At 38.1% G+C, this 15,161-nt stretch overlaps 1 protein-coding gene across 8 annotated transcripts in view; it reads right to left on the bottom strand.

Annotated features, from left to right (window-relative positions):
* Nucleotides 1-15,161, bottom strand: part of CEP170 (centrosomal protein 170) — a 2,077,048-nt gene that overhangs the window by 218,357 nt on the left and 1,843,530 nt on the right. For all 8 annotated transcript variants that reach the window (XM_044058284.1, XM_044058266.1, XM_044058311.1 and 5 more), the window contains 2 exons: nucleotides 10,545-10,712; nucleotides 8,911-8,999 (listed from right to left, as the gene is read on the bottom strand). In XM_044058284.1, the coding sequence (XP_043914219.1) occupies nucleotides 8,911-8,999; nucleotides 10,545-10,712 (257 nt within the window). The remainder of the gene's footprint in view (nucleotides 1-8,910; nucleotides 9,000-10,544; nucleotides 10,713-15,161) is intronic.

The raw sequence follows: 15,161 nt of genomic DNA on the forward strand, positions 1-15,161 counted from the left end.
ATTACTATCATATGAGAGGGTGCCTAAAGGAATTTTACAGCCAATGGATATGTACCTTTTCGAAAATATTATTATGTGATCCTTTGTCGGCATTACATAAACATGAACTTCATTATGATTATTCTGGAACTGAAAAAGTAGAGATCTCTAGCATTTTTTGCACTAAAAGCTGAATCACAATTTATGTCCCCTTCATAGATTCTATTGCTTCTACATGGTAGCATTTCAGTACTGTCAGAACAGCAGCTTTTAGCAAGTTTAAAATTAAAACTTGTATAATTCAGCTTAAAAAGTTGCAGGGCATGTACTTCACCAGCTCAAAAGATGCAGTATGTGGTGATAAAACTAGCAAAACAAAGAGGAACAACATTATAATACTTTCCAGACAGCACTGTATGCACGAGGTTGTCGTCTATGAAGGAGAACTACCAGTATTTTCCTAAAGATCTAATTCCTCGTCTTCAATAAAAAACGGTTAGTTTGCTAATCAAGAACGTGAACAAGAGATGCTTTTCTTCAAAGTAAAAGGATAAAGTAACTATTTCTGAACCAAAATGTCCAGTTTTTACGCACATCTGAAAATTCTAAAGTCAGTAGTTTTGCTCAATAGGCAGGCACATTATGCTACAAATGTTGCAAAAAATGGCTATAAAGAGAGAGAAAGTTATGTACTGTTTTTCAGCCCGGTGTAAAGACATTACAGTCGTAAGTAAGCGGCAGCATTTAAAAACCTTGGAAAGACAAATTTTTGTTTGAGATTGCTCACCCTGAATCCTTATAAATTTATCTACAATTTAGTTAGGGACTAAATGTAGCTGCTCACTTTCTGCCTCAAGCGGTGTGCATTTTTGATATCTTTGGTTGTCACAACTTTGCATGATCAATATGTTTTCAGTTTAGTGGTATTTTTTTTTTTACAACTATGGGTTCACAGCTATGCTGACACAGGGATATTTGGAGAAAACAATTTTATAACCATTCTATGTTTAAATGAAATAAGTTGACATTTTTTAAATTCAAGCAAGCGAACAGCAGTTTAGAGATTTATTTACTGATACCGGGGTGTCGGGATTGATATTTTCAATACAGGTAAATTATTGTAGCATAGGGTAATTACAGTTGCTTCTGGAAGCAAACGACTTGGTGATCTTGCAGTCAAATGTGCAGAAAAGAATCTGTTGGTGATATATTATATCCAGTCTTCTAGGTTCCACCCACCGCATTTAATGAATACACTACTGAATGCTGAATATTGATGGTTAGGACGTTCTGTACAGGTATGGGCATACCTCTCAACCTGGAAATATCAAAAACTGGACAAGGCCCATGAAAAATAGGCAAATATCTGTACACTTGTAATAGTCCAAAACACAAAAGTGTTCCCACAGAAGAGCAGCGTTCCTGTGTATACACAAAAAAGCAATAACCAAAGTCTCATGAACAGGAACGTAGCGGCTTCAAAGTTCTTATAGCGAAAAATACACACTCCCAAATAAATCGATAAAACTGAACGTTCTTTATTATACACAGTAAGCGCTTTCACCAGGATGGCTTCATCAAACTGTAACAACGTAACCAAAAAGACAGTCCTTTTATATAACATTCAATTAAATACAGGGCGTGACGCAATTCAACAATTAATCTATACAAGTTCTTAAAACACAATATCCAAATACCATATTATTAATATACGTAACACTAAAACCTCATAATAAATATTAAATAGTAATATATACTCATTGTTTAAAACCTCTACCTAGTCTCCTCCTTTTCCCATCTTACATCCTGTGTTAGAGACTTTTTCTAGGTTGGTCGAAAATGATTTCTATTTACATTACAATGATGGGAGGATGAAGCGTAATAATAAGAAGAACAATTTGACCTTTTTACAAAGACAAGCTTTATATGATTTGAGGAATGATTGTTCCATCATTATCACCCCTGAAGATAAGGGTGGGCCGATCATCGTGATGGATTCTGAACAGTATTTTAGTAGCATGTATGCCATGTTGAGTGATGGTACCTCTTATTCAAAGCTGAAGATTGATGAAGTAATGGTGAAGGTCTTTCGTGTTTATGACACAATTGATGATTTGTATAGAAGTGGTATAATAGATAAAAATTTGTTTAAATATCTTAGAGTTGATAACCCCTTGATACCAGTGTTGAAAGGCATCCCGAAAGTATATAAGAGTCTTGAAACCCCCCCGATGAGACCGATAGTATCGGGTCAGGGATGGTTAACTGAACCGTTCTCTTTGTTTGTTGAACATCAATTGAGACCAGTTGTAGAAGCAAATTTGAGTATATTGAAGGACAGCAAACAATTTTTGCTTGACTTCTATGACTATATAACCACATTGGATGAGATGGAAGAATATTTTTTGGTCATTCTTGATGTACAAAGTTTATTTACCTTCATACCTAATGATAGGGGAGTTGATAATGTGCAGAATTATTTGAAGAAATACACTTCATTGGACGTTTGTTTAGTTGAATTACTGGCGCTATTTTTAGAGATTATCTTGGAGAATAATGTTTTTGTTTTTGGAGATGATTTGTACATCCAGAATGATGGCGTAGCTATGGGCACCTCGTGTGCCAATAGCTACGCCAACATTGTTATGGCAGATTGGGAGAAGGAAATTTTGTTCCCTTGTTTGGAATTTGGACAATATGTTACGTTTTATAAGAGATTCGTGGATGACCTCTTCTTGGTATGGAGGGGGGACGAGACTCAATTACGGAATTTTGAGACATTTATGAATGGCTCTACAAGTTTTTTGCATTTTACGATGAGCTATTCGAGAAATTATATCCCTTTTTTGGATGTAGATATCATGAGGTTAAGCAATGGTATAGTGAATACTTCTGTTCACAGAAAAGCCTGTTATAGGAATACGCTACTGCATAGGAGCAGTATGCACCCTAAATACATATTTGAGAATGTTATAAAAGGCCAGACCATGAGGGCTTCGAGACTGAATCCCACAGAGGATGGCTTTAGGAAAGAATTAATAGGGTTAAAATCTAGGTTGTTGGATAGATCTTACTGTAAAGAGGAAGTTGAGAGGGCAATTTCGACCATTTACAGCTTAAGAGAGATGAAGGCACGTCCTTATTTCTCCGAGAGATCTAATATGGTCGTTCCAGAATCTAGTGAGATAGAACCTGAACGTAGAAATGCTATCCTGAGCTTACCCATTTACTTCACGAGTGATGTACACAATATTAGGGACATCATAGAGAAGCATTGGGGAATATTAGGAGTAGATGATGAGATTAGTAATGTAGTAGGGGAGAAGCCGAGATTTAGTTATAAGAATAAAAATAATTTGAAGAGGATACTATGTCATGGTCATGGGAAAAAATATATGACACAACAACGAACACTGTTCCATGTAAACATTGCAACCAATGCAGTTACATTAATATCAGTAATAGCTTTAAACAACCAGTTACAGGAAGAGTGTTTTCTTTTTCAACAGGGACAAACTGTAGAACTGAGAATGTGATCTACCTTGCTATAAGTACCTCCTGCTCTGCGTTTTACATTGGTAAGACGAATAGGCAGTTAAGGGAGAGGATAAGAGAGCACACTTATAAGATGAGACTAGGAGACGAAAGTAATGCCTGAGCGAAACATCAGAAGGTGGCAGGAGTATCACATACTTTTACTTTCTTTGTCATACAGACTATCAACAGTACTTTGAGAGGGGGAGATTTGGAGACATACACACTTGAAGTTGAACTAAGGTGGATCATCCGGTGTAGAGCAGACTACCACCCTGGTCTAAATGACAATGTTAGTTTACAAGCTTTTTTAAAAAGGAGGAGACTAGGTAGAGGTTTTAAACAATGAGTATATATTACTATTTAATATTTATTATGAGGTTTTAGTGTTACGTATATTAATAATATGGTATTTGGATATTGTGTTTTAAGAACTTGTATAGATTAATTGTTGAATTGCGTCACGCCCTGTTGTTAATTGAATGTTATATAAAAGGACCGTCTTTTTGGTTACGTTGTTACAGTCTGATGAAGCCATCCTGGTGAAAGCGCTTACTGTGTATAATAAAGAACGTTCAGTTTTATTGGTTTATTTGGGAGTGTGTATTTTTCGCTATAAGAACTTTGAAGCCGCTACGTTCCTGTTTATGAGACTTTAAATATCTGTACACTGATTAACATCTAATTTGCATACATAATTATGTAACCCCACCCACTCCAATGGAATTGTGGGATACCAACTTTCAAACGCAAACTAAAGAACAGACAACCAAAATATGGCACCAGAGTTCCCCTGCAGCCATTCCAATGTTCCATTACCTGGCTATTTCACCCCATTTACCATAAACTAATATGTGCATACTGCTTTACTTCTACAATGATTATATGGATTTTATTTTTACATTTTGCAGCACAATAATGCACAAACACTAACAAACATATGCTAAACAAAGCAATACTGTCTCACCATGAAAATAGACTTGGCATTAAAACTTCTCTACCCTTGAAAGTCACATTCATTGAAACAGCATTGAAACCCACACCACATCCAAAGAAAATGCATCTGGCCAGTGGTGGATAAAGATTACCTTTGGGCTGTCATACACGTGTTTTTTGATGCACATTCCTGATTGTATTACATTATATTCCTTGTATTCTTAAAAGCTATATTCCTTGTATAATACAGCACACTTGTTATAGAGCACGTTTTAAATTTGTTTAGAACATTTTCCCAGTAAGCAGTGAAACAAAATGCGCAAACCAATAATGACAAAACTGCCCAGTGCCCCAATTCAGAACATTTCCATCATAACAGCCTTAGTCAAACTTCTACAACCCACCAGTATCCATAAATATGTACAATCCCTGCAAAAGGAAAAGTCATCTAAATAATTCACATTAAAAAGATCTGTAAGTAACGAAGAGCTTGTTGCTAGCAAACAACTTTATATTTCATTGCTTCATCTAAAAAATAAAGTGCCTGTTGCCCTTGAGGAATAAACTGCCTATATTGCATTAAAAAATGGTAAGCTATTAATACTGCAAAAGGGACTGGATGGCAAACTGATAACAGATTCATAGTTACTATGTATCTCCATTCTCTGCCAAAGAAGACATTCTTAGAACTACAGCATCCACACCCCAAAAGTACACGGTGCAGTATCAGCAATCTAGCTACATAATGTGGGAGTAGAAGCCACAGCCTTCTGCATTAAAAGCAAGCATTCTACCTGTTGTGCTACTAACACAAACAGACGTCAAATAAGCAGCACTAAAGTTTGATCCCCCTGAAAACTATGCAGCACAAAACATCTGGAAAAAGCCAAAATTTATGAGGGGGGGGGGGAGCAAAGGCCCAAAATCAGGGACACTTTAAACATTGCTTGTATAATCCTAGAAAAGTTGCTAGAATAAAATGTTTTGTGTTACCATGAACTTCCTGAAAGATAGGATGACTGAAACTTAAATGGCCATCATTATTTAGTGAATTCAGTTCTCAGTGATTTGCCAGAAACCACAAATTTTAAGAGGAACACATAGGGTTACCACCCGTCCCACTTTGCGAGGGACAGTCCCTCTTTAGGCAGTTATGTCCTGTAAAAATGGCAAATGTCCTGAGATTTTACGACAAAATTATTTCCTACATTTTATGTAATAGTTGCATAAATCAGTTATTCTGTATCTGAAGCACCTAAATATTATAAGAAACAGAAAAAGCAACTAAAATACTACAAGTATAAGCTTTTATTTAAGCAAAAAATTGAAATTCTGTCCTTTGTACTGGCTGTGGGTATGTTTCGCCCTGCAAAATCTGACATTTGTACCAAAAATGACCCACTTTGGGCATTTAAAAAGGTGGCAACCCTAGGAACAGACCACAAGTATGAGCTATCTTAACTGCAATAAGCAATAATACCACAAAGTAATTGACTTTTGTAGTAAGCAATAGCACACACAAAGCAACTGACTCCTGCAGTAAGCAATACCACACAAAAAATCAGAAGCTTAACAGAAAAAGCAATACACTTCTGCAGACTGCAGTTTCTTAATTAGAAGCTCATTAGAAAAGCAGTACATTTCTGCAGGCTGCCATTTCCTGTTTCAACTTAAAGGAAAAGCATTAAAGCAATACACTTCTGCAGACTGCAGTTTCTTAATTAGAACTGAAGCTTAACAGAATAGTGACCCGGCTTTCAGCTAGCCCCATTTGCAGTCGTTCTATGACTTTAAAAAAAAATCACCTAGTAAGTAACAATAAAGCAAGTTAAGCAACCGAAGGTCTTTTTCTCATAATACCTTGTACTGACCCAAAAGAAAATAAACACTTCTGCACTCTGCCATTCTCGCACATAACTGCCACGTTGGCCCGTTTCTCATTTCAGCTTGCCTTAAACAGAAAAAACACAAATACCCCAATACACTTTCTGAAACTGCAGAAGTAGAAGCTTAACAGAAAAGCAATACATTACATACATGTCTGCAGACTGCCGTGCTATTTCTCTTTCCATCTTAAAAGTTTCTCTGAGCCCTCGCACACACATAAGGCAATAAATAACCCTTACAGTCTTTTTTTGCCCTAGACTCTGCACACACACACAGACACACACACACACACACACACACACACACACACACACACACACACACACACACACACACCTTACCTCCAGTTCCAGCCAGCATAATCTGCTCATGACAGAATAAATAAATCTCCACGCATACATCCAAGCAGAGTAGTTCTCCATGGCACGCTAAAGAGAAGCCGTCCAAACAGTTCCCGCTCGTGTTTAAATCCAAGCAGAGCAGCTCTCCACGCTAAAGAGTAGCCAGCTGCAGCAGAATAAATAAATCCAAACAGTTCCCGCTCACGTTTGCTGGAAATACATGCCCTGCGTGGGCTTGAGCTGAATTCCGACTGGTTGGCAGAGCTGACGTTGCTGATGTCATCGTGTACGTGATGACATCAGTGAAACCACAAATTTTTAAATAAATGTTTAAAAATAAATCAGAAATGAAGGGGTGCCACTCGGGAATAGTGGCACCCCATTATTTAACCCCCCAAAACTAATTTTTTACCGAGTAATTTGGTACGGTTGGGAGGTATGGGTGTTTTTTGGGAAGGGGTTTAATAAGGTAACAAAACAAGTTGTTTGTTTACTCTGATACATTCCTACAAGCTTCTTTAGAGAATTTTTTTCCTCCAAGGAATGTTGAAGGAATCCCACACTAAAAGTCAGATAAATAGTTAAAAATGACATTCTTTACTTTGTGAGGATTTGGGCATGTTCACTCAAGCCAGTGACAGTAGCCAAGGTAATGGATTCTGCATAAGCCCTAGACTATGATTCAAAATAAATGAAATGTGTGACTTCATAACACTTAAATCTTTCAGAAGCAAAGGTTTCAACTTCTTTAGTGGATATGCCACTGTGTGGTAGTGGTTCAACATGCCCCTGTGTGTTGCAGTGTACTCAGGATTTGTAATTGAGGCCTCTCATTCCTTCTGGTAGTCTGATCTTTGTTCTGATTCTGCTCTTATGCAAAATGTTTTACAGGATCGACTACACTCAAAAGTGCATTCACACATACATGAACATAGGAAAGACACTTATAAAAAGGATTATTATATAAAACCACATATTACCATTTCTCTGGATTTCATAAGGATAATGATGACAAGAATTTTCTATTCTTTATCTAATTCCACCCGCTGAATCACCCTGGTTCTGCATGGATGGAACTGGCTCTCAAATACGGCAATAAATCATTGATAATGTTTTACTCCTTGTTTACTTAGTCCTGCACAGCTCGAGTCCTCCATTCTAAAATACATGCCTACATGGTACCAACCATTTTTGTCCCTACATTCTGCCTCCCAGGGGATGTTTAGCAGCTCTAGTGGTGCAGACTGAATCTTTCTTGCTAAAGGCATTTGCACATCAAGGACTGGAGCTCTTGAATGTTATACTTGGTTAACTGAGAAGTTCTCCGATGTTGAGTGGCTTCAAACATTCTCTGAAGATTTGTTTACTTGAGACAGCCTATGACTGGTCTATTCTCTCTGACTGCTGTTTTAGTTGTTGGTAAAATATTTTTTTTACCTATTTATTCTACTGCTTTGCGGTAAAATATTTTTTTACCTATTTAGTCTACTGCTTTGCTGTTTTTGTCTTATTTCACTTAAGATACTCCTATTACTGCAGCACTCCCTCCATTTTAAGGAATCTTGGCTTATTTTATGTACGATATTTTGATAATTCCTGGAAGGAGTAATAAGTTTGGAAGTGCTTGCCCTCATTAAGTACAAGTATCTGGTAAAAGAAAAAAAAGTGCGGGTTAGTTATTTATTTAATCAGTAAATTTTGTAACTGATTAACTGCATGGCCAAGAAATTTGATTATAAAAATGCTGGATGGATTTGATGACATTACACTTCTGAAGGCTTAGTTCCCACTTGTTACATGTGGAATTAAGAAAATGTGAAATTAAAAGACGAAATGACATTATGCAACTGAACATGTTCCTGCATATTCCTTTGAGTGGAATTACATATTCCTGCACCAGAAACAGATAGGGTGGATTCATTGGATGGTGAGTAGTGTCTTCTGGTATTCCAAGAACCATCAGTTTACTGCTCTATCTCTGTTTGTACTCTTTCTGTCAACATAGTCAGCACTCTTAATATCAATAGGAAAAACGTATTACAAAGTGAACATCAACTTAGAGACAATGATCAGACTTCTTCCTATAAGATGACATGCAATGGAAAAAAGGTACTATGCAGCCAATTCTTTGAACATACAGTATGCTTACACAGATGCACTTTGGTTTTGCAAATACTATACAGCACGGACATTTGGTTTGAGAGGTATGCAAGGCATGAAAAAATGGTCTCACCGAATTTTACCAGCTGTTTTATCTACTGCATGCCTTATCTTCCTTGAGAACTGGAAAACAGAGGATAGCAACAGACTGTCTCCCATAACCTGAAATGCAAAAAGACACAGTTTGGGCATACCATTTCTAAAGGAAACATGACAATACATTAGGTTTTACACTGTTCAATGAACAGTAAAGGCACTTAGACTCTGGATTCATAAAAGGTGCTTAGTCAGCATACATCTCTGGAAATATCGGTCAACCACTGTTTGCAAAACTAATTAATATTCGAGAACCAGTCGCCACTGTAAAATACAATTTATTGTTCTCATACTATAATTGATGGTCCCACAGCAGAAGCACAGTGGAACAACGAGCAATACATTTTAAATATTACATAACAGCATCTGCATTAAACACTGCACATACACTTTTGCATTTTTATACAGGGAAGACACATTTAGACCAAATTAGTATAATCTACAGTCCTTGTCCTCAACGAAGGATTCAAGCTCACATTGTGATGACTGGCTTCTAAGTATAATAAAATGAATGACAGTTAAACAGTCTAAATATAGAATTTGATTCTGTTATCTAAAAAAGTGTTTCTACGGCCAATGCTGTGGCAGGTTCTAAAAGATACAAAGCAACAGTATTATGGGAAGCTGTGGTTCTAGAAGACATAAGGAAGCTTTTTCATGAGCACTACCTGGCAAAAAAGTAAACTGAACAAAAAATGGCTATTAAGGATTATTTAAGAAGCCTACAATTTGGTTAAAAATGCAAAAAACATGTAGAGAATATCATTTATATAAGCATAAGACTCATCACGTAAGCTCACACACTGCAACAGCTATGATTAATTAAAGAACAAAGCAAGAGTTCTAAAACAAACAAGGAAAGCTATATATTCTAATGACTAAGGAAAAGTGGATAAGCTGACAGGCCTTTGTTCATAACCTAGTTTTGCATCTAACTCACCAAACTCTGAGCAAGTCACTTGTCTTTATGTTTCAGCAGTTCTAGCTGCAAATGGAGGCTGACCGAGATGTACTGTAAAAAGAGATGTTACATCTCAGCTGTGTTAAAGAAAATGTATAAAAGAGAACAGCAAAACACTTGTATATGCACCACATGAAATGATACTACTAATGTTAAGGTACTTATTATACAGTACTTATTAGATGACGGGTGTCAGTAGTTATGCAACAGTCACAAACTCCATGTCTGTGTAAAGTTCTGTGAACTACTCTAGTGTTGCAGTACTGTTAGAGGGTTAGAGAACAGGCAATTCAAATGGGAAGGCACGGAACAATAGTTTGTACCAGCCATCCTTCGCTGTCAGTCAGTAATAAGAGTTAGGGCATGACCTGTTGGTACTATTCAGCAACCCCTTGTTCAGTAAGGCAGATTCTTATTCAGCAACTCATGGTTGTATGGAGGATATTTATGAATAACTAATGCCTGTTTAACAGACATACAGCTATTGTGATGCCTACTGCTGAACACCTGTTTTCCCCACTACTTTGATTACGCCTTTTAGCAATATCTGCATAAGCCCATACTGTTACTGGTTGCAAACAGACAGCTTCATTATCATGGTCTGCCTAGTCTATGATTAAACTCCATGAAATGAAGGGAGTGGTACTTACTTCATCTCTGCTCCACGTTCTTCTCCTTGTAAGAGGCTGTGGTTCTGGAGGTTCTGCATTTTGACCCGGTGCTTCCTTTGGTCTGTGGTTCACTTCTAACCCTTTACTATGTATTGTTGGTGGAATCTTTCTGAAGTTCAGACTCTCATCGAAGACACGGTCAACCAACTAAACAGGGAACAATCAGAAGTATAATGCCATATTTGTCACTACAGGACACACAAAGTAAGGGCCAATTGTGTTTATGAGGTACAATGTACACTTATTTACAGTGAAACACACCAGTAAGACAAGAACAGTTTACATGTAAAGGTGCATTTCTAGTCAGAGAAGCACAGCTGTGCAATGTGGTTTTCAGGGCAATACTATAACAGCAACTTAGCATATCCATGTCCGAAAGAATTTACTCTGTTGCAATGCTTTAGTGAGGGAACAGCTGCATTTGATACGCAAAAAAAAAAAAAAGGTCACCCACAAACACTAACAATATGAGATGTGGATAATATGTACAAGTAAAGCTAAACTTAACATATTTAGAGGAAATTCATATTTAAAATGATTGTCAGGATTTGCTGGTTTTGAATTCAGTAAACGCTAGCTAAGGTACCATTTCATGTTACAATAATGACAATTAAGGGGTTATACTTTCTTAATTATAGCCGTACACCAAGTAAAAAAGAAAGCTGTTCATGCTTCCAATCAAAAAAGAAACACTGGATTTGACAAAAGGAAAATAAGTATCTCACATACTATGGTCAATGATGTTGCACTTCCTTTTTTTTTAAATTTTATTTATGTTTACTGCAAAGGAGAAAATCACACAAAAGTTGCTCCTTTGACTAGTTTGACCGGGGGTGGGGGGTGGGGTGTCAGTTAGTTTTCACATTAACCAACACAACACTAGAGGACGTCACATGGATTAAAAACTGAAATATTAAAACCAAATGAACAACAGACTGCAGGTTAAAGTCAAACAACAGGAAACACTGAAGCAGACCAGCACAATATTTAAGTCATAGTAAATATCATCAAAACAGGTGTCAAGATTTAAGAAGATTGGATGGAAAATCAAAATCTAAAAACAAAGCACTGTCCAAGACCCACCTATGTTGACTTAATTCAGATGTTAAACAGAAGCCTCATTTGCCTTCTTCAGTAAAGCTAAACACGAGTCATGCTTTGAAGAAAAAGTACTTCCTAGCTACTAAGGTCCAAGTCATGTTCAAAATACTCCAGTCACTTAAAAACTTTGATTTTATTTCTGATAAACTGAATCTACCTCACTTTCTGTTAGATGGGGCAGCAAATGTGGGCTACAATACTAATCACACAGAGAGCATCTTAAAATGAGTAAGTAAAGCAGACAACATAATGATAGAGAGGTAAGATGTGTGACTGTGATTAGAGTGGCTCAAATTTAGAAACAGATCCACTAGAAGAAGAAATAACCCAAGAAATAGGACAACTATAGGTAAAATACAAAAAGAACACCAATAGAAGATCAAGCATTCATCACAAATGACACCTCTGGAAGAGTATGGACCCACTTTCAGGCACTAATTATTACCTGTGATGGGGCAGCTGTTATGTTATTACTGCAAAGCCTGCTCATATCACATGAAAAGCTCTGTGTGTGTGTGTGTGTGTGTGTGTGTGTGTGTGTGTGTGTGTGTGTGTGTGTGTGTGTGTGTCTAATATCAGGCTCTGCCAAGCAACCAGACACTGGCAATTCCACAAACGAGTATGCATTTTGTATGGGTCGGTCACTGAAGAAATGGAGACTAGTTTTCCCTAGACCAAAAAATCACACTGCTATCAAAAAGACTACAAGCCATTGTCTGTCCGGAGAGGTGATGATAAATTAGTGCTGGTGTCCAAAGAGTATTTACCTGTTAGATCTGATAGCAATATGCTATTCGGTTACATGCAGTTCAAACACTGCAAACAGAACAGAATGACACAATGTGTAGGTAGTGTGGAGTAAAAAAGAACATGTTGACTTCTTCTTCTTTCGGCTGCTCCCGTTAGGGGTTGCCACAGCGGATCATCTGTTTCCATTTCTTCCTGTCCTCTGCATCTTGCTCTGTCACACCAACCACCTGCATGTCCTCTCACACCACATCCATAAACCTTATTTTAGGCCTTCCTCTTTTCCTGTTACCTGGCAGCTTCATCCTTAACATCTTTTTCCCAATATACTCTGCATCCCTCCTCAGCACATGTCCAAACCAACGTAATCTTGCCTCTCTGGCTTTGTCTCCAAACCTTCCAACCTGGGCTAACCCTCTAATATACTTACTCCTAATCCTGTCCACCCTCGTTACACCCAGTGCAAATATTAACATCTTTTACTCTGCCACGTCCAGCTCTGACTCCTGCCTTTTTGTCAATGCCACTGTCTCCAACCCATATAACACAGCTGGTCTCACTACCTTCTTGTAGACCTTCCCTTTCATTCTTACTGGTACTCATCTGTCACAAATCACTCCTGACATTCTTCTCCACCCACTCCATCCTGCCTGTACTCTCTTCTTCACCTCTCTTCCACACTCACCATTACTCTGAACTGCTGATGCCAAGTATTTAAACTCATCCACCTTCGCCACCCCTACTCCCTGCATCCTCACTATTCCTCTATCCTCCCTCTCATTCACACACATATATCCTGTCCAAGTCCTGCTGACCTTCATTCCTCTTCTCTCTGGAGCATATCTCCACCTCTCCAGGGTCTCCTCCACCTGTTCCCTTCTCTCACTACAGATCACAATGTCATCTGCAAACATCATAGTCCACGGGGACTCCTGTCTGATCTCGTCTGTCAACCTGTCCATCACCATTGCAAATAAGAAAGGGCTCAGAGCTGATCCTTGATGTAATCCCACCTCCACCTTAAACGCATCCTTCACTCCCACCGCAGACCTCACCGCTGTCACACTACCCTCGTACATATCCTGTACCACTCTTAAATACTTCTCTGACACTCCTGACTTCCTCATACAATACCACAACTCCTCTCTAGACACCCTGTCATATGCTTTCTCTAAGTCCACAAAGACACAATGCAACTCTTTCTGACCTTCTCTGTACTTCTCCATCAACACTTTCAGAGCAAACATCGCATCTGTAGTGCTCTTTCCTGGCATGAAACCATACTGCTGATCACCAATCATCACCTCCCTTCTTAACCTAGCTTCCACTACTCTTTCCCATACCCATAAATAATCTTTTGAGACTACTTTTAAGAGCTAGTCCAATAAATGGTCCATCAGGCCAATGATTATAAGCCATGATCTCAAAATAAAAGGACATTTATCAGACTGTAATGACTGCATCAGTGAAAATGTACTGCAGTATTCTTATGTACAGATGGCTGTTTATGACTGTTAAAAGACATACTGCCATTAGTTCCAGCAACAAAAGCAGAGTAAGCACATAAGCTTAGACTGCAAGATGCCAATAAACCAACTCAGCCAGCTAATCACATCTTACATATACTCTTAAAGCACTGAGAATCCAAAATGGCGATTATGAACTGGGTGGTCTGCACTGCAATTATATAAAGGTTTTATTAGCTGATGAAAATGAAGACAAGGTCCAAAATATGGGCAACATAAGCTTTACAACTGGGCTGCCAGCAACCATTCATCCACAGACGTATCGGGGAAACTGCTAACAAAAGAAATGATGTCTCTACAACCATGAAGCATTAAGTACATACAAATGTGGTAATAAAGATAACCCAAAGGACATTTATTTGTAATTCTGTGCCAATTCATTAGAGCACCATGTCAACAGACTATCACCTCACCGGTTTCTAAGATGATCCTGTCAAGTCATTAAGCATCCATTGTGTCTAATGCCCCTGTCCAACAGCTCTGTGGAAGCAGTATGGTGACAACCGTTACAATCGTGACCTCCATGACGCTGACACAAAGGCTAAAGGCACTTAGATTCAATTCAATTCGACTTAATTGTCATATGTACTAGAGACATCACAAAGTACAATGAAATTCTTATTCAGCAAATCCAACAGCAGTATATAAAACAATGACAATTAACAAGTTGTAGTAATCTAAGACAACAAATAGACAATAACATAAATACCAATATCAGTAAACATATATAACTGCACAAAAGAGCACATTTGTGCAAAAGAAAAAAAAAAGCTCATTTCCTCCCAAATGTGAACCAACCTACAATACTGGAGGGAGAAGTAGAATGGGGGTTTTATTTAACAGTCCAATAGCTTGAAGTATAAAATGGTCACAGTTTGTGTTGTGCGTGGGTAGTGTCAATGATAATGTTTTTGAACCCTCCTAAGAACTCTTCTGACATAGATGTCCTAAAATGCAAGAAGTGTTGCTCCAATGATGATTTGTGCAGTTTTGATTACTCGCTACAGAGCCTTGTGATCCCGTATGTAGAATGGGAGAGGGCAGCCATGGTGGTGCAGCAGTTAGCGTTACCACCTCATAGCAAGAGGTTCTCTGGTTCGATCCTCGGCTGGGGTGCCTTCTGTGCGGAGTCTGCATGTCCTCCCTGTGGTCGTGTGGGTTTCCTCCGGGTGCTCCGGTTTCCTCCCACATCCCAAAGATATGCTGTAGGTGGACTGGACAC

Source organism: Protopterus annectens, chromosome 1.part2, assembly GCF_019279795.1.
Source record: "Protopterus annectens isolate FY-2018-M chromosome 1.part2, PAN1.0, whole genome shotgun sequence".
Lineage (NCBI taxonomy): Eukaryota > Metazoa > Chordata > Ceratodontiformes > Protopteridae > Protopterus > Protopterus annectens.